The following is a 20,395-nucleotide window of genomic DNA, read 5'->3' as shown; positions in this document are numbered from 1 at the left end:
AAAATTACTAATCGTTTTGACAACTGGCTAACTGGATAAATGACAGAGTAATTATAAACACCCGGTCTTTTGATCACGCCGCATGACTCAAGTCACGAATCATTTCTTTCATAAGCAGAAGTTTTGAGACAGAACTTTAGTATCATTCTGGTACTCATTTAGGTTAGATGCGAATGTTCGATACTAGCAAAATGAATTAGTTAGATAAAGACCGAGGCAATTAACGTTGAAGTAATTATGTCGAAGAATAGAAGTTCTTTAAATAACTGTGAAAATGTTAGAAAATTATGTTAGAGAATTATGAAGAAAGACATTGATGTTTATATATTATCGCAGCATAGAGAAAATATTAAATAATAGTTATTATAGTGAACAGTTGTTGTTGTTGATATTTAGTAGCGTGAACCCTTTAGACCCTGTTACACCACACAATTTACTGGCGAGGACTTGTCAGTAGTCAAAGATTTTGGATGTGTTAAGTAGGATAATTGATTGTTTCAGTTTAAAACATCAAATTATCTTTCACAAAATGAACATCATATGCAATATTTCCATCCTCATGTTGTATTAGTACAGTACCTTGGGTGAAAATAAAGTTATCTGTCTGCCTGTCTGTCAACGAGTGGTACATGTAGCATAATACTCAATTCTTGCGTACGGTTGTCAACTTCTGATTGATGAGAATGATAATGTATATTTGTCAAAAATATGTTTGTTATAAAATAACTCTATCTTGGTAGGATAGGAGAGTAATAGAAATCACCTCGATTGTAAAAACTGAGATGCATTAAACACTCAGTGAACATGATTATTTGTTTCAGTTCGATGAAATCTATCACTTGACCAATATAATGAAAATGAAAAAAAGGTCCATGATTGAATTATCACCTCTGTACTATCGCTAAAATGCAACATAGGTGATTGAATTATTATTTCTACACTATCGGTAAAATGCAACATCAGATATTGAATTAAATTATGATGAATAGAAAAAGTGGAAAACCAAAGGTCGCCCAACACGGCATAATCAAATTGTTGCAGGCTCGGCTTGATTGAGCCTGTTCTTGGGCGGTAATGGAAATGCAAGTTACCGTCCACGCCCTCTAGATCCGGGTTAAGCAGAATTCAACATTTACACATGTTATAAGTACCAGAATATAAGTTAGAGACATCCGCAGATGTATTCATTCCGCGGTGCACATGGAACATTCAATGATGCATGGAGTGCATTTCCATGAATAGCGGCGTATGGTCCCCAGTTAGAACAATGACTTTGCCCTAAACGAGAAAACAGTGAGCAGAACTAAAGAAACTGGAATTTTGAGAGGGGATCTGAGGTTATAGACACGTTTTTCGCACTTTTAAACACATGAAAAGGCCAATAGAATTGCATATTAGCATGTTAATATGTTAAATATACACATTATTTAAAACATTCAATTACAATGAAAGGATTCTAAAACTTCATTGAAAATATGTATTGAATAATGGTCGATGTCGTCTGCGAGATAATACGTGTCGTCCATAACGTGTCAGTAACACGTCGGCAACACAGTTTATTAACAATGATACTGTTCATCTAGACTCTACTAGTAATTCTTAAACATAAATATATTCCTAAGTAGATTATAGTGGTCTAGAACTTTTAAAGAAAATGGTCCGGGTTGTCCTGAAATGTGGTCCGGGTTGTCGCTGATTTGGTCCGGATTATCTGGTCCAGGTTGTTCCATGGTCCCGATTGTTTCCGAGTCTCTTGATATATTTCAGTGTTCGAGATAGTATTTCAAAACTTCTATATGAATAAACCCGCGTGATTTGTCCCGAAGAAGGCACCTTAAATTTCCCGAAAAGAAGTTCTTATGAATATTCCCTAAAAATTGTCTTAAAAGACGCATTTTGTAAAAATAAACCTTTCTGAGATATTCCAAAAATAAGGCCCAGTGAGATATTCCATAAATGTCCCTTAAGAAAGTCCCTTCGAAACATAGACATTCTTTAACAATCTCGGAAACACAGTGTTTATTCCTCGACGTTTTAATTTCATAATTTCAGAAAGATGTTATTGCTATTTTAAAAATGATGAGTGCCTATTTGATACTGGTCGGCTGGTGGATAAACGCAACTGTTTCACAAGGGGTAATCCAAAAGACGTGGCTCATGACAGGAAACGATTCCTACCGGAAATACCAGTGCTCCACGACACCTGTCGGAATGTTTTCGCCAATATTTTGTTCTCATTTGTGCTGCTTGCAAAACAGGTAAGTTGTATTGTCCTTCTATTTCAACGGTAGTTATGGCTTGACGTCAACCTAGACAAAAACCTAGACCCGACATGAGGAATAATAATACATGTCCAAAATAAATGGCAACTCTTGTGCTACTAGTATTTAAATTGGTAAATTTATCAACGTTACTTTCTTTTAAATATTAAAAATAATAATAGAAAGTTTAATATATGAATTAATTCTGCTCCTCATATTTTATGATGTTGATGTGCTATGTTTAGATATTTCAGACTTGCTACAAAATAAAAGTATACCATGTAGATTTACCAATCTTTTATTTAAGCTTCACTGTTAGCCAATTCAATTAACTCTAACTGCCCTCATTTTGATTCGGTAGTACTCTGACTTCTGAGAAGTTGTTGAGTACCTTAGACTTACCCTATGTAACTATTTTAATATGATTTGGTACATGTATCGTGGTACTTATGTTAGAGATTTTCTCTGCGGGGAGTTATTATATTTACACTTTCTTGTCTAACTGAACTTGTTAAGATAGGTTAAGTGCGAGGTTGACAGGCCTTAAATGCGTTTAAACTCACAGTTTCCTTTATATAGGTAACTGACCGTTCCAAGGCGGTGTCACTTCAATTTGTTTTTACTAATAGTCTATTTCGTATTTTGTGTTGCGTATGTTGTCTTGTTTGTTGGTGGCGTTTCATTCCTCACACCCCCCTCCATACCCTTGCATTTACACCCCTCTCCATTTACTATGAGTGAGTTATTGTGCCTACCATATTTTTGGCCGGCGTTACCCAGCTGTGTTGTTGTTTCCTGCTTATGCGCTGCTGTGGTTTACGGTGTAGGGAGACTGCGTTTTAGCCAACCCTTTTGTATATTCATCATTGATTTTCCCCAATATTCCACCCTTTTATCTACACCTTTGCCGCCTGTTTGTATTTTGTATATAATTAAAATGTACTTACTGTTGGATTTTAGAAACAACCCGCCTGCTATATTTTTCCGTTACAGTTTCTTTTTGTCGTGGCTCTACTTTGCAATACATGGCTCTTTGGTTGTGTTTGGGGTGCTATGTGCTTCCAGGTTATCTACCTGCACCTTTCATATCTCAATTTAATCACGCTTTCTTTGACCTAATTACTATAATATCAGTCTAACAATTTATGCTTTGTGTCCGCCCCCGTTTTCCGTTGGTCACCACGCCTTCAATTGTAATTGTGCGATGAGGCACATTTTGAGACACCCTAAGACAATTAGCTGTAAAATCCCTCAAAGGGATAAAATGGTCTGATAATTGCCCTCTGTCCTGCTTCGTCGTGTCCTAAATGGTGTTTTTCTGGGTTCTCTGACGTCATCTAATACGATTCTCTGGATTTTAATTGATATCTCAAGCACGTTTGAACGTGTCCATGTGCATAAAACTGGTATAATAATAATCTCTTTTCATGAGCGTATTTGTTTAATAGCACAGACAAGGGTACTGTTTTCAAATATGAATTTGATATTAAATTGCACACTAAATGTTTCACTTTCTTTAGATGCATCGGGATGTTTTTTAATGAGTTATCCTCAGAATGCTTAATCATCAACGCTACAGAAAAGTCGGAACCCTGTAGTGATTTAAATTGGGCTAACTGGACGCCGTACAGAAAGAACAAAGGTATATGACACTATCATTATACACTGTATATAAACTCGTTTTGATTGAGTCTGTTTGTAAGAGATTTAGAAATGTGGATCACACCTTGCACCCCCTATCACCGACTTAAGCAGAACTCTTAGTACAAAAATGACAGACTCAGTTATCACAGAGAACCAAAAACAATAACGAGATGGAGACTCGATTTATCTTGTTTTCGTGAGGAATTACTTCACATGTTGTTCAGAACAACATGAAAAGTCCATGCAGTATTTATAAAATGTAACTAGCTTCCGAAAGAGATAGCATACATTTCATTGGATAAATAATTACAGTCTGGCCCACCTTATCCGTAAAGGTTTACTTGATTTTTTCTTTCGATAAAAGGCAATACCAATATGATATTTCAACATTTAAAATAACCCTAACAGTGATAAAAGGGCCTCAATGACTGAGTGGTTAAGATTGCACACTATGAATCACTTGCTCCTTTTCGATATGGGTTCGGATCCTCGCTTTGGGTGTAGAAGTTGTCATGTAAGGAAATGATCCAGCTGACTTACGGAAAATCAGTAGTTCTACCCTGCAGGTTCCAACCAATTTTCGAAACAATGCCCGAAGTGGGTGGGGGTGGGTTTAAAATGAGGAGGATAAAATCATCATTTTTAAATTTTACGTTTCGGCTTCATTAAATTGTTGAAGTATTGGTCAAGACAGGGTATTTTAGTTAGCATCAAAACATCCAACATTTTGCATAAGTTCAAAAACATGTTTTGTTTTTAATGAAATTGTGATTTTGCTGATGTTTATAATTGGAAGAATAAACTTAACATGTAAAAAAAAAAAAAACAAAAAAAACCCTGTTACAGGCTATGTGAATCAAACAGTGGAATACTTTTTGTATAATGCCCAAAGCATTATAGAACTTAAGAAATTGATTGAACAGAATTTCTAACCGGCCACCTACTAAGTTTGATTTTTGTAGAGGGAAGACTAATAAATAGTCAATATCTACTTTATAACATCTTTTAATGCATTTCATGTAAAATATCAACAGAGAATATCATTTAAACAAATGAGTAGTCCAGTTGCAACAGTTGGTTTTAATAACGTCAACGTCACAAAATCATCAACAACGCACATATTATATTTTAGTACATGTACCTCGTATAGCCCCCTCCTGCACATTTCTTTAATCCTACTGACATAAGATATTCTAAACGGTAGAAATTTGAAAAAAAAAAATCCTCATTCTAGGTGTATTTTGGCGCCTAATACAAAAACGTTATGGAGAGAAACGGTGGAAAATTTGACTGGATAAGCTAGACTATAGGTCAGCGTATGTTCAACATATACATTGGATAAATGTGTTGGATGTTCTAGCTGTTCTTAGTGAGGAAGGTGATAATAGTGCCTGCGAGGTGTCTAAATACCGGTACGTTATCTCCCCTGACTTGATAATAATATAATCAACTGTTCCGGCTACTGGTATTTTTTCAATGAAATGTTTGTGTAAATCAAAGGTAAAATGTTTGTATCAATAGGGGTATGTAAGTGTCAGAACTATGAGTTAAATTGTTGTTCCAAATGTCTTCGTGTCCAGGTAGCAGGCTAGAAATGTTGTTGAGTCAATGTTATGAAGCATTTTGAATATATATTTCACAGGCTCTATCGACACATGCAGTGACTACCTCATGTTCTCAGGAAACTATGCTTATAGGAAAATGAACTGGGATGGATCTACTAATGGACCTACGGCAGATCTTTATTACACGCCGACCACCAGTGATGAAGTTGGGGGATATACTTTCGTTAGCGGTCATACAGACGACTACATATATGTAAGTTCTTTTTGTATATTTATATACGAGGGGCGTTCAATACGTAATGTTACTCCGTGTGTAGTTCCGTAACCGCTTATTATTTTTAGATGCGGTTTTCGGCACATTATAGAGCAATTTATTGGCAACACAATGCTATATAAGTTATAAAAATCGGTAGATTCAAAGTAAAAATATAATCACTTGAGTGAGGTGTACTCGGGTATACTGGACAATTTTATGTCCAAAATATTGAGATTGTAATATGCAATTCCTTGATTCTACTATTCAACAACTAGAACTATAGTTCAATTTTCAGTTTAAACGGATAAAACAAATCATGATCCTCACAAAAACACATGAAAACTAAAATAAAAAAGTTTATAACAGTTTTAAATTGAGTGTGTATATTTTTACTCGAAAAAAAATAAGGTGAGTACAATAAGCCTCTACAATTTTGTCAGGCGCGATAATCATCGTTCAAAAAATTCTTGTATTTTAAGTTGATACTAGTATGTTAATTCTCGATTGCGAAACTAGTTCTTACAATTTTGATTAATCGCTCTCAACACCCATTCCAGATGGAATCAAACTCGAGTTTAATTTTTTTAGTTGGGTTGTACAATTCAAAATGCAATAAATAGTTTAAAACAAACGCAAATTCATCACATATTGCTGAAACTCGTAGAAAAATGAAACAATTTTGTGATTTTACAAGTTATGCTATTTTTCTGAGACTCTGGATGCCCAGGACAAACCTAAATTATAATTATGGTCCGGTATACCTGAGTACACCTCACTTAAATGATTATATTTTAACTTTAAACCTGTCGATTTTTATAATTTATATATCGGCGTGAAGTTGGCAGTACAGCAGTAGCAGCAGTAGGAGCAGTTAACTGCTGTAACTGGTGGCAGTAGCAGCAGTTAACTGCTCCTACTGCTAAAAGTTAACTGTTCCTACTGCCAGCAGTTACAGCAGTTAACTGCCCCTACTGCCAGCAGTTACAGCAGTTTATTGCTTGTCGTAGTTAACTATCACCAGTTACAGCAATTGATCGTGTTTGCTAACAGTAAACTGCTACTACTGCCAGCAGTTATAACAATTAATCAAGCTGTATTACCAGATGATGAGAATGACATAAGGTATTTATTTTGTCAGTGTCCTACATATAATACTGCCAGCAGTTAAATTGTGTTATTAAAATCAGTTTTACAAGATTCCTTCAGATGTGTAATAGGCTGTAAAACTGACCTACCCTTCTCGCGTATCGTTTAAAGATCATTGAAGCGTTCTTAATATATTTCTATCATGAATTATCTGCCCTTGAAACCGACATTCAAGGACAGAAAATTCAGGATCAAGTCTGGGTACCTATGATCTTTAATACATTTTTTCGTTCTAAACTTGATTCTCAGTCAATATACAAAGTTTAAAGAAATTCTGCCAGTAGGAAAAATGTTTGCCCTATAGAAAATTTCCCATTCACCCTTAAATTCTCCTGTAAACCATGTAATACCAGCAGTTAAATGGTTTACAACTCTCATTTATGTTTCTGCCAGCAGAGTGGTCTAAGAGAGCGTGTCACTTCCAGCAGTGAAATTAGTCAAATGACGAATGAAAGCAGTTTTCTATGTGTTACTGGCAGCAGTCAAATAAGACCAGTATACCAGTTATTTTACATGTAACTACCAGCGATTAAATGTTTACAAGGCTCCTCTTACCGCTAGCAGTAAAATGATTATGACAGCAAATAACAAGGCTCCTGTTACAGCTAACGAGAGCAATTTACCACTTTCTTATGTATTTCTGGTGTATTTACTGCTGAAAGAAAACCACTCAAGTCGCATTCAGCCTCGAGTTCCTAAAAACAAGAGCTCTCCTTGGAAACATCGCCCCACCTCACCGTCACCCTCTACAAATCCCAAAGTCAAGGTCCCGTAGGGTCCTCCTATTAACTGCTGTAAGCATTTTAGGCTACCCCCGCCTCACATCTCACCCCGGGTTCCTCCCAAACAAGAGTTTTCCCCGAATGGCGGCCACCCGTGCCGTGTGGGGGACAACCCCCTCCACAACGGCCACCCGGTCCGATCCAAAAGTCAGGGTCTGGGGCGGAGCTGGGGACCCCCAAACTTCTGTCTTATTTAACAGTCATGAATGATTTTAATCTATACAATGTACATGGATGAATACATTGATGGATGATTGCCCTTTCCTGTTTTGCATGAGCTAACTCGCCATTCTATTTTTAGTCGGGAGCTGGGAAATTCGGTTTTAGCACACAACAACTTCCTTCAAACTGTTACTGTTGTTTGTATTTATACTTCATTTATCGTTGAAAATAACTATTTGAACATAAATGCCTATAGAATACATGTACTCATTTTATTCAGAAAACGTGCCTTCCTATTTAGACAAGGCAGTCTGAAAGACAGCTAAATCCCCCGCCACTGCTATGGATAGTGAAAGGGTAAACCTTTGATTTTAGCTGTGACCTTGACCTTGAACTGACATGGCTGACTCATGAATTCTGCACAACGTCTTGATGAGGTGATCATTTGACCAAAGTTTCATGAAAATCCTTCAAGGGATTTAGGAGATACAGAGCTGAAACCTTTGACCTTCAGTTGTGATCTTGACCTTGAGTTGACATGGCTGTTTCATGAGTTCTTGATGAGGTGATCATTTGACCCAAGTTTGATGAAAATCCTTCAAGGGGTTAAGGAGATACAGAGTGGACACCAAATGGAAGGCTCAAACCTTCGACCCTTAGTTGTGACCTTGACCTTAAGCTGGCATGGTTGACTCATAATTTCTGCACATCGTTCTGATGAGGTAATCATTTGACCCAAGTTTTATAAAATTCCTTCAAGGGGTTTAGGAGATACAGAGCGGACACGAAATGGAAGGCTCAAACCTTTGACCTTCAGTTGTGACCTTGACCTTGAGCCGACATGACTGACTCATGGGTTCTGCACATTGTCTTGATGAGGTTATCATTTGACCCAAGTTTTATAAAATTCCTTCAAGGAGTTTAAGAGATATAGAGCGGACACAAAATGGCAGGCTCAAACCTTTGACCTTGAGTTGTGACCTTGACCTTGAGCCGGCATGGCTGACTCATGGGTTCTGCACATCGTCTTGATGAGGTGATCATTTGACCCAAATTTTATAAAATTCCTTCAAGGGGTTTAGGAGATATAGAGCGGACAAAAAATGGCAGGCTCAAACCTTTGACCTTGAGTTGTGACCTTGACCTTGAACCGACAAGGCCGACTCATGGGTTCTGCACATCGTCTTGATGAGGTGATTATTTGACCCAAGTTTCATGAAAATCCTTCAAGAGGTTTAGGAGATATGGACCGGACACGATTTTGTTACGGACGGAAGGACGGACGCAGACCATTCCTATAATCCCTCCGCCATGGCGGGGGATTAAAAAGCGCGAGATTTTCTACTTTCAGTTTCTTAAGGTGCAATCCGGGGAGGTAATTACATCATAGTTAAGGCCAAAAGTCGGAGTTAAATACACTATACTATAAAGTGATTTGACATTTGAAAGTTCAATTTATAGGATCGTCTCTCGCGTGTTTTATTATATTCACTTCCTGTCTAAATAAAATGGTGTTGTGGATGCCTGTAGTATTGTCATGTTAGCGGTTGAGACTCTGTACTCTGTCAATTCATTTTTAGGAACCTTTTATGTGCGATAAGATTCATTCTTTCACTTATATGTTTTCCATTTTTCTTGTTATGTACAATAAATTTCATCTTAACGCAAAAAATCATGCATAATTTTCATTATCGGTAAGTTTCGCCAGCTTATTCGTCAGAGTACACAGTACAATTTTTCTAGGCAAAATAATAACTGATTCTATTTGCACATGCATGCATCTCATACATTGTGCATTATATAAAATATTTTGTACTTACTTGTAAAAAAAATATTATATTACGCATTACACTTCCGATCTGTTATGGCTTTACATAATACTATGTTAAAGATAAAAATTTATATAGATAAAAATACTGATGGATATTTAAGCAATGCTTATACCTACCATACTATCACAGCTATTTAGGCGGTTCATCTTTTTGTTGCTAAAACTAATTTATATTATCACTGATTATACAAAATAAATCTATACTACTATATTGTATATGCAAACACTATCTAAATTATAGACCGTTTCTTTATAAAAAGTATAAATCATCACTAACTTTAAAATTGAAAAGTAACTCATGCCAATAGTAGCACTTCACTTCTGTAAGTACAAACATTTAACTGTTCTAACTGCTGACAATAGCACCAGTTAACTGTTGTTTATGCTGGCACTTGATCATCTTCACTTGTGGTAGTACAAGCATTTAACTGTTCTAACTGCTGACAATAGCACCAGTTAACTGTTGTATATGCTGGCACTTGATCATCTTCACTTGTGGTAGTACAAGCATTTAACTGTTCTAACTGCTGGCAGTAGCATTGTATATGCAAACACTATCCAAATTATAGACCGTTCCTTTATAAAAAGCATAAAGCATCGCTAACTTTAAAACTGAACATTAACTCATGTCAGCACTTCACTTGTGGTAGTACAAGCAATTTAACTGTTGTAACTGCTGGCAGTAGCAGCAGTTAACTGTTGTAACTTCTCGCAGTAGCAGCACTTCATCTTCACTTGTGGTAGTACTAACATTTAACTGTTGTAACTGATGGCAGTAGCAGTAGTTAACTGCTCCTACCGCTGGCAGTAGCAGCAGTTAACTGCTCCTACTGCTGGCAGTAGCAGCAGTAGCAGTTAACTGCTCCCACTGCTGCTACTGCTGTACTGTCAACTTCACGCCTGTAATTTATATAGCATTGTGTTCCCAACATTACATATTGAACGCCCCTCGTATTTGATAAAGAATTCAGTTTAATCCAGAAAATTTTATTTCAGATTTGTTCTGACTGACATTGTCTTTGACCTCCATCTTTGATTCATACATTGATATACATTTTGTATTATGCTCGTTTCTTATCCTTAAAAAAGAAAGACCTCATTAAGTTCAAGGTCAAGATTTTTCTCTCTTAGAAATGCTGTTCTATTAACATAAAAAGCATTCGCTGCTAAATATTGATTAGATGCTTAGTCTTGTTAGGAATTATCAAACGTTTCTTTTTTCTTTTTCTTTTTTTTTTGTATTTTGTGAATGTGACTACTGATATAAAATTATTGAAATATGAATTATTTAAGTGTTCGGTACAAAAACAAAAAGAGACGTTTTGAAAGGAATGCCTAAAGGGTCGGAGAAACTTTTGAAATGAGGTATATAGTTTTTTTTTGCAATGTCTTACCAGTACTTACCTCATTTGTCGATATTGCTACATATGTATTATCCAGATCTGTCAGGGGAGTACCTGGATTATTTTGAGCTGTATGCCAGATATGAGTAGAATAATTTCAAACCAAGCACAGATGCTTCGAGTGTGGGGTAGGTGAGGGCGAGGGTATTTTTAGGTACTTTGTGCCTCCCCCTTTGAAAATTTTGAAAAAGTTTCGGTAAGAGATGCGCTCTCTTGCTAGATCTATATTCCAGAGTTGATATGTTTTGTTTGTCACATTTGTGCTATACACCACGCATTTTGGTGGTCACTATAAAATTTCGACCGGGTTTTGGTAGTGACAAAATGCATTGCAAGGGTAAATATAATGTTTTAAGGAGCATGGAATGGAACGTATTTTGGTAGTTTTTTCTACATCAGAGGCTATGCTCATTTTTACATTACGCACAAAAGAGAGAGATACAAGGAGGGAATGTCTACTATAAAAATGATGTGGGAGCGGGTTCGAAGTTCCCCTCCCGAGATATAGTTTTCGTATAAAACAACCAAAATGTAGATTCCTGAGCGTGTGAAAGGGGCCTCAAACGACACTTCCTATGCAATAACACCGTATTATTTTGTTGTTTAATGTGCTAGTGTTGTCGGAGGATAGTCGACAGAGATTTTTCAAAGCACAAAAAAGTTTAATTCTGTAAAACGAAGTATAAATGTGAGGATGACACATGGGTCCTCCACTTAGATGCGCAGGCTGTTCTGGATCCATGCTGGTCGCAAATGCACTATGTTGGTTTTCTCATGATGCGGCTCAAATGGTGAATTGTCCATTCGTCACAAAATATTCTTATGTTAATCACGAGATTATCATTAATACCGTTTTACGTTGAATGTGTACATATCCAATGCATTTTGGTACTACAGTTTTTAAACCACCAAATTGCATTTAGTGTAATGCATTATGGTAGTGTCTACCAAAACACGGCCTAATTTTGGCAGTGACTACCAAAATGCGTTGCTACCATTTTGGGGTGCAACAGTGCTATATATTACAAAGATTATAATTTAAATTCATAATTCATTAATCTGCTGATGCTTACTGGCAGGGATCCTGACAGGGTTTAAAATTGCAACTGGAACAGCCCCGGATATTTTGAGGAATATAACCATTTTTCGAATAGAATCCTGTGTAACTTTACCTTGGTGTTTCAATAGCTCGGTCGCTCTGGCACGATACTTGGCCCGTACTAGTATTCATTAATAATTGATCTAAGATTTTAAAATGTTTAACAGTCATTCTCTGTAATGACTTAACCAGCTATATAGGGGGTTTGGCAGGCATGACTATCAATTTTCCTAAAAATTTGCATATTGTCATTATTTGATGCGTACTATATCAATCTACTTCTTTTTTAGTGATACGTGCTTCTGTTTCCATGGTAACAAACAGGTACATTCTGTGCTAAGATTCCAGCATATTTTTGGCAAGAAATCCCACTTTTTAACCCTTGTTTATTTTTAGGAAAACAGAAAAAAAATGAAAATGGGATTATTGTGTTAAAATACATTGTTTTAAAAGAAAAAATTATCAGTCTGTATATAAATTAAACAGTTGTGATTGTCAAGCGTACACTCAGAATTGTGGGGTGGTCCTTGTATATGAAAAACTTTGATTTTGCGTAATCTTTAACTAACTGCTGTTATTTCCTGCGGACACATTGGGAACAAAAAGCCTTGGTCTATGAAAGGAAAATACTTGTTGTTACAGAATATGAAATAAAAGTTCTGGGAATCTACTTCCAAAATGTTGTTACCATGGAAACAAAATGTGCATATTTTCAATTTTCAAAAAAATTAAATAACGTTTGTCAAGACAATAACTTTGACATGCATGGAGCAATCTTGTTTATATTTGGCATTAATATTAACATCAGTGAGACAAAAGTTTCATGCACAAATCCCAGGTTCCAATCTCAAAGGTCAAGGTCACAGTTGGAGGTCAAAGGTCATATCAGATCTTGTATGGCCCATAACTTTGGAATGTGTTGAGAAATCTTTTTTAAATTTGGCATGAATGTTTAACTCAATGAGACGGAGTGTCTAGTGCAAATTCAAGGTTCCTATCTTAAAGGTCAAGGTCACAGTTAGGGGTCAAAGGTCGTTTTAGAGCTTGTCCAGGCCACAACTTTGATAAGTAAGAAGCGATCTTTTTTAGCTTTGGCAAAAATGTTCATCTCTGTAAGACAAAGTTTTGTGTGCAAACCGCAAGTCCCTATCTCTAAGGTCAATGTCATACTTGGGGGGTCAAGGGTTATTTTAGAGCTTCTCCAGGCTTTTACTTTGCTATGCATAAAGCAATCTTTCTTTTATTTGGCCTAAATAAGTGTAGACCTTGAGCCGACATGGCTTACTTCTGAGTTCTGGATGAGGTGACCATTTGACCGAAGTTTAATGAAAACTCTTCAAGGGTTAATGAGATTCAGAGCTCAAACCTTTGACCTTGAGTTGTAACCTTGACCTTGAGCAGACATGGCTGACCAGTGAGTTTTGCACATTGTCTTCATGAGGTGATTATTTGATCCTAGTTTCATGAAAACCCTTCTCAGGGGGGCAGGAGATACAGAGCGGACACAAAATGGAAGGCTCAAACCACTGACCTCGAGTTGTGACCTTGCCCCTGAGCAGACATGGCTGACCCATAAGTTGTGCATATTATCTTGATGATGTGATTATTTGACTGAAGTTTCATGAAAATCCTTCAAGGGGTTAAGGAGATATAGAGCAGACATAAAGTGTTATGGACGGAAGGACAGATTGACAGACACCATCCGTATAACAACAACTGTGGTGGTGGATGAATAATTACAGAAGACATTTTAACTTTGATATCACACGCCTAATGTCAAGGCTCTAGTTATTATTGATTCAGAGAGTACTTTCATGCTGTTGCATTAACACTACAACAATTTAACATAATTTGTAAATTAACTATAAAGTAGTGCTTCCCTATATTCTTGTTGACCTGAACCCATAATAGAAGAAATAGTATATTATGTTTCAGTATACAAGAGGGCCATAATGGCCCTATATTGCTCAACTGTCATCATTGCACATAAGGACAAGAAGGTAAAAAATCATTATCAAGTTTAATCAAAAGAATCATGAGAAGATATAGTTGAAATTTTCTTAAAGGTACAGATATGTCAAAATACACCTATAAATTGGAGGTACCATCCATTTGTACCACAGGAAAGTGGTCTCGGTTTTTCCCTATGGCCAATAATTAAAAGTTATAAATAAGCTATTTATAGTAACATAAAAGGGAAGTAATTAAAAAACATATTGTAAGTGAACAAAAGAAGAATCTGCCAAATACAAGAGCTGACTGATGACAGCGCGCTCGACTATTCGAAGAATTGATTGAATAATGAGGTCAAAATATTAACATAGATATTCAGACAAAAGAAAAAAATAGATTAGACATTGTTCCAGTATTTATGGATTTCGATAAGTCTTGCACTAAATGCCAATGTGTGAACCAATTTTAAAGTCCAAAAAGAGCCAAAATAGTTGTCAGAGTTATGTACTCTTGCCTACAGATGGAAATCGTAATGATAAACAAGTGTTCAAAGTTTAAAATATGTCAAATAGTTTTGACAAAACATGAGCTTGTATGAAAAAAGAACAGAGTTTTAAGTCCAAAAAGGGCCGTAATTCAGCCAAAATAGATGATAGAGTTATGTACTCTTTCCTACAGATAGAGACTATTATACTGAATAAGTGATAAAAGTTTCAAAGCCAAATGTCAAACACTTTACACAATATATGAACTGGTATGAAAAACTAAACCAAGATTTCTAAGTAGAAAGGGGCCATAATTCAGCCAAACTCCTTGATGGAGTTATGTACATTTGCCTATAACTGGTTATGGTGATGGTAAAGAAGTGTTGAAAGTTTCAAAGCTTTATCTCAAAAGACTTTGCCAAACTATGAACTGGTACAAAAAATTTAACCAAGATTTCTAAGTCAAAAAGGACCATAATTCAACCAAACGTCTTGATGGAGTTATGTGCTCTTGCCTATAACTGGAAATGGTGATAGTAAACAAGTGTTGAAAGTTTCCAAGCTTTATTTCAAAAGACTTTGTCAAAATATGAACTGGTACGAAAAACTTAACCAAGATTTCAAAGTCAAAAAGGGCCATAATTCAGCCAAAATCCTTGATGGAGTTATGTACATTTGCCTATAACTAGACACTGTGATGCTAAACAAGTGTTAAAAGTTTCAAAGCTTTATCTCAAAAGACTTTGCCAAAATAAGAACTGGTACGAAAAACTTAACCATGATTTCTAAGTCAAACGGGGCCATCATTCTGCCAAAATCCTTGATAGAGTTATGTGCTCTTGCCTATAACAGGCTATGGTGATGGTAAACAAGTGTTGAAAGTTTCCAAGCTTTATCTCAAAAGACTTTGCCAAAATAAGAACTGGTACTAAAAACTTAACCATGATTTCTAAGTCAAACGGGGCCATCATTCAGCCAAAATCCTTGATAGAGTTATGTGCTCTTGCCTATAACAGGCTATGGTGATGGTAAACAAGTGTTGAAAGTTTCCAAGCTTTATCTCAAAAGAATTTGTCAAGAAGTGGACTGGTACGAAAAACTTATTCAAGGTGTGATGCCGACGCCAATGCAGTGATGAGTAGGATAGCTCTACTTATTCGTCGAATAGTCGAGCTAAAAAACAAGAGCAATGCAATGCAATGCAAATGCAGAGCAATATACACACAAAACAAAGTCATATGACCTTTGACCCCTAAGTGTGACCTTGACCTTGAAGTGAGCCATCTGAAACATGCACTCTGCACATCGTTTCCATGAGGTGAACATTTGTTTAGGTTTCTTTAAAATCCTTCAAATGGTTCAAGAGTTACAGAGCAGAAATGAAATCGCTAACCAACAGACAGACAGACATTCAGACCAGACACCGAGGCGGTAACATAATACGTCTCTTAGGGCGTATAAAAAAGAATTGAAATCTTATGGTGCTACAAGCTGTGTGCAAATTTGGTTAAAATCAAATCATAAATGAAGGCGCTATTGTGCAGACAAAGTCAAAATAGCTAATTTTGGCCCTTGCAGGGGTCATAACTCTGGAACCCAAAATGGGATCTGGCCGGTTCAAGAAAGGAACCAAGATCGTAATATGGTGACACAAGTTTTTATGCAAGTTTGATTAAATTCAAATCATAAATGAAGCTGCTATTGTGCAGACAAGGTCAAAATAGCTGATTCTGGCCCTATCTGGGGCCATAATTCTGGAACCCATACTGGAATCTGGCCAGTTCAAAACAAGAATCAAGATCTTGCGGTGATAAAAGTTGTGTGCAAGTTTGGTTAAAATCAAATCATAAATGAAGCTGCTATTGCGCAGACAAGGTCAAGATAGCTTATTTTGGCTCTTTCAGGGGCCATAACCCTGGAACCCATAATAAGATCTGGTCAGTTCCAAAAAGGAACCAAAATTTTATGGTGATAGAAGTTGTGTGCAAGTTTGGTTATAATAAAATCATAAATGAAACCACTATCGTGCAGACAAGAAATTGTGGACGGACGAAGGGCAATCACAAAAGCTCACCCTGTCAGTACGTGACAGGTGAGCTAATAAAACTAAACTGTTAAATGCAGTGTTATTCGCCTGGGCCCTTGTGAAATTATTCTGCTTGGGTATAACCCCTTCATAATGTTTCTATGTTAATGCTGATGTCACTTCAATGGAGCACCATGTATTTATCAAGAACCAGCGCTTCAAATTTGATAAAATATTTTACTTAGAAAACATGTTTTTAAACAAAATGTCACAAAACACAACTTTCTTGATTAATTTACACATACCATGAGCTAGTTATTTGCTGTACACTTTCTCTTTTTTTACGTCTTAATGGAACTATTCTGCAAGATGTATTAATAATATATGTCATTTGTTATACGAATCAGATAGAAATATCCATCCCGAGGGCACCTGCACATTGGGCGGCAACTCTACAATCCTCGATACCATGCACCCATGCTCAGGTGGCCGAGGGACGGATATTTCTATCTGAATTTTAAACACATGACTGAAGGTTTTTCTTGCTTGTCTTATACATAAAAGTTTTATATTCTGACAGACTAGTTTCCATGCACTCAGTATTTTACAAATAAAAAAATAGATAAAGCAAATAGAAATACTTTCTTTGTAGCACTCTTTCTTAGAGTTTGTAAAGTGCGAGAAATAGATGTCTTTAAGCAGAAGTGATGTCATGACCTTTCAGTGATGCACAATAATAAAGTTCCACTTTTGCTTTATCATTTGTAGTGTAACGTTGTGTTATCATCATAAAGTAACATCTTTTGAATCAAGAAATATACTACAAGGAACGTAGAGAAACTATCATTATATCTGACTTTTTCGAATTTTACATAAACGATATATGTGCATGAATCTCTGGTTGTCATTAACAGCACGAAATTCATCTGGCATGGGGAATATCAGATGGGTTTTGCCAACATTGGAAACGCCAGTTCAATGTGCAAGCATACCATTTCTGGTACTGACAAAGAATGTGACGACCTAACATTTGGTGCCATACATGTGCAAAATAAACAGTTCCGTCATGTTTGATATAACTTTTACATACCAGATATACTAGAATAGCAATAATTTCTAGCAAGACATGTTTAAACACTATACAATCTGACTGTTGAACGTATTATGAAATAACTGCTCTTGCTTGACCTAAAACTCCCATTGTGAAAAAACAAAGTAAAAAACGGTTTTGCTATAAATTATTTCTTAAGTCTTCTGCTAACCTTAAATTGTCAGCCATGGAAGTAGTCATATTTTGTCTTTAGTGGCTGCTGTCAATTTAGACTTGAAAGAACTTTTTGACCGGATAGCTTTCTTTCCATCTTCTTTAACATCCGAGTCATAATCTTCAACATCTGTTGTCTTTTCGAGTTGATGAAAACGAGAGAAGTAGGAGCTGACTTGTTGACCTGACAAGAATTTATGTCTGGTAAACTTTCCCGACAGTCTCATTTCCTCCATTGCCACAAAGGGTTCGACTTTGTTCATGCCACTTTATCTGTTTTAAAATTCTTTCTCGAAGTTTTTTTTTGTTCGAACTTGAAGCTGATTCTACATTTTGTTTCTAAAATTACTCACTCTTACACAAGTGTAGTAATACAGTACTTTCAGCTATACTCTCATTATTGTTGGGCAAAGGCAGCATTTCCTTTGAGTGGAACATGTTGAATGAAGTATCGGCATATACATGCTTAGACTTTTTTATGTTCAAGTCATTTTGCTGAGTGTGGACAGCTTTTATTGTTGAAAAAGTCCTTGTGTAGTTGTCCTACAGACACTAGAATACAATGGTTGATAACTCCGCTACTGCTCCTGAAAATCAAATAAAATTACATATAATTTATAAAAGAGAAACAATAGTTTCCTAATTCCATTACATATACCACTTGAAGTTAATTTATAACATGGCAGGGCCTCTTTTTACCCTAGAGGCATAATTTGAGCATTCTTTGTAAAGTACCACTAGGCAATGCAACATACCAAAATTAAAAAGTCTAGGCCTTGCAGTTTCAATTTTTTTTCCTATTTAAGTCTATGTAAAACTTAGGACCCCCGGTACGGGCCTCTTTTCACCCCACGGACATAATTTGAACAGTCTTGGTAGAGATCTACAAGGCAATACTACATTCCAAACATTAAAGGGCTAGGTCTTGAGAAGATTTTTTAAGTTGTTTCCTACAAGTCTATGTAAAACTTGGTACCCCCGGGACAGGGCCTCTTTTCACCCCAGGGGCATAACTTGAACATTTTTCATAGAGGACCATTAGATGATGCCACATGCCAAATATTGAGGCCCTATGCTTGGTGGTTTTTGCCAAGAAGATTTTCAAAGTGTTCCCAATATAAGTCTATGTAAGCCATTTGACTCTCCCCCAGGGTCTGGCCATATTTGACCCAAGCGGAATAATTTGAACAATCTTGGTACAGGACCACTAGATGATGCTACATATCAAACATAAAAGCCCTATGACCTGTAGTTTTTGACTAGAGGATTTTTCAAATTTTTCCTTTTTGTTGGCATGGCAATTTCCAGAGTTCTATATGGAATTCAATTCTTTGAACAATTTTCAAAGACCATCCAAGTAACATCCCTGTGAAGTTTCATCAAAAGTAGGAGGAGATGTTGTTTAAAGGAAAGTGTGGATTGAAGGGTAGAAGGATGCCGGATGGTGAGCGAAAACAATAATCATCCTGAGCTTCTGGCTTGGAGGAGCTAACAAGAACTGGTAAAAGGCAGCACTTTCAACTGTTTGAAAACCTTCCACACAATATCTGCTTACATACAAAAGCTTTACAAAAAACTCCTACAATACTGAATGAATCCAGATGCGAAAGCCCAGGTGCAGAACTGCACATGCTGACCAACATTCCTGTAAACTTTGGTGACTCTAGGTCAAATACTTTTGGAGCTACGGACGACACAACATTAAAATGACCCATTTTTAACTAAGTCAGTGGCTATAACTCCCACACGACTGAATGAATCCGGACGCGAAACCCCAGGTGCACAACTGCATATGCTGACCAACATTCCTGTAAAGTTTTGTGATTCTAGCTCAAATACTTTTGGAGCTATGCGCGACACAACATTAAAATGACCAATTCTTTTACTAAGTCAGGGGACATAACTCCTACATGACTGGATGAATCCGGAGGCAAAACCCCAGGTGCACAACTGCACATGCTGACCAACATTCCTTGTAAACTTTGGTGACTCTAGGTCAAATACTTTTGGAGCTATGCGCGACACAACATTAAAATGACCAATTTTTACAAAGTCAGGGGCCATAACTTCTACAGGACTGAATGAATCCGGACGCGAAAGCCCAGGTGCAAAACTACACATGCTGACCAACATTCCTGTAAAGTTTTGTGACTCTACGTCAAATAGTTTCACAGCTACGCGTGACACAACATTTTCGGAAAGACGGGACAAGAGCAAATCTATATGCCCCCCCCCCCCCCCCCCCCCGCCCCCGCAAAGTGGGGGCATAAAAATAAAAATTGCAATGCTCCCATTGCTTTGTACACTTAGCTTACTGTGTTGTTTACAGTGAAGCTTACATACAATTAATGTTCTTACACACTGCACTTCCTCCCAATCAGTTCTATCAGTGTATGAAATTTGAAGAAAATCCCTCCAGTACTTTTGGAGTTATGCACCGGATAAAATTCTTTAAGAAAATATGATAAAGGGGAATAACTCAAAAAAAAGGCAAAGTAGAGTTACCGTTCTTGCACAT

General features: G+C 36.7%; 1 protein-coding gene across 2 annotated transcripts in view; it reads left to right on the top strand.

Annotated features, from left to right (window-relative positions):
* Positions 1–20,395, top strand: part of LOC123559215 (uncharacterized) — a 38,343-nt gene that overhangs the window by 8,033 nt on the left and 9,915 nt on the right. For both annotated transcript variants that reach the window (XM_053544260.1, XM_045351025.2), the window contains exons 2-4: positions 2,053–2,258; positions 3,782–3,903; positions 5,548–5,723. In XM_053544260.1, the coding sequence (XP_053400235.1) occupies positions 2,077–2,258; positions 3,782–3,903; positions 5,548–5,723 (480 nt within the window). In that variant the 5' untranslated portion in view covers positions 2,053–2,076. The remainder of the gene's footprint in view (positions 1–2,052; positions 2,259–3,781; positions 3,904–5,547; positions 5,724–20,395) is intronic.

Source organism: Mercenaria mercenaria, chromosome 5 (genome assembly GCF_021730395.1).
Source record: "Mercenaria mercenaria strain notata chromosome 5, MADL_Memer_1, whole genome shotgun sequence".
NCBI lineage: Eukaryota > Metazoa > Mollusca > Bivalvia > Venerida > Veneridae > Mercenaria > Mercenaria mercenaria.
The sequence above is the reverse complement of the archived record's forward strand: the minus strand, read 5'-3'. Positions and strand labels throughout refer to the sequence as shown.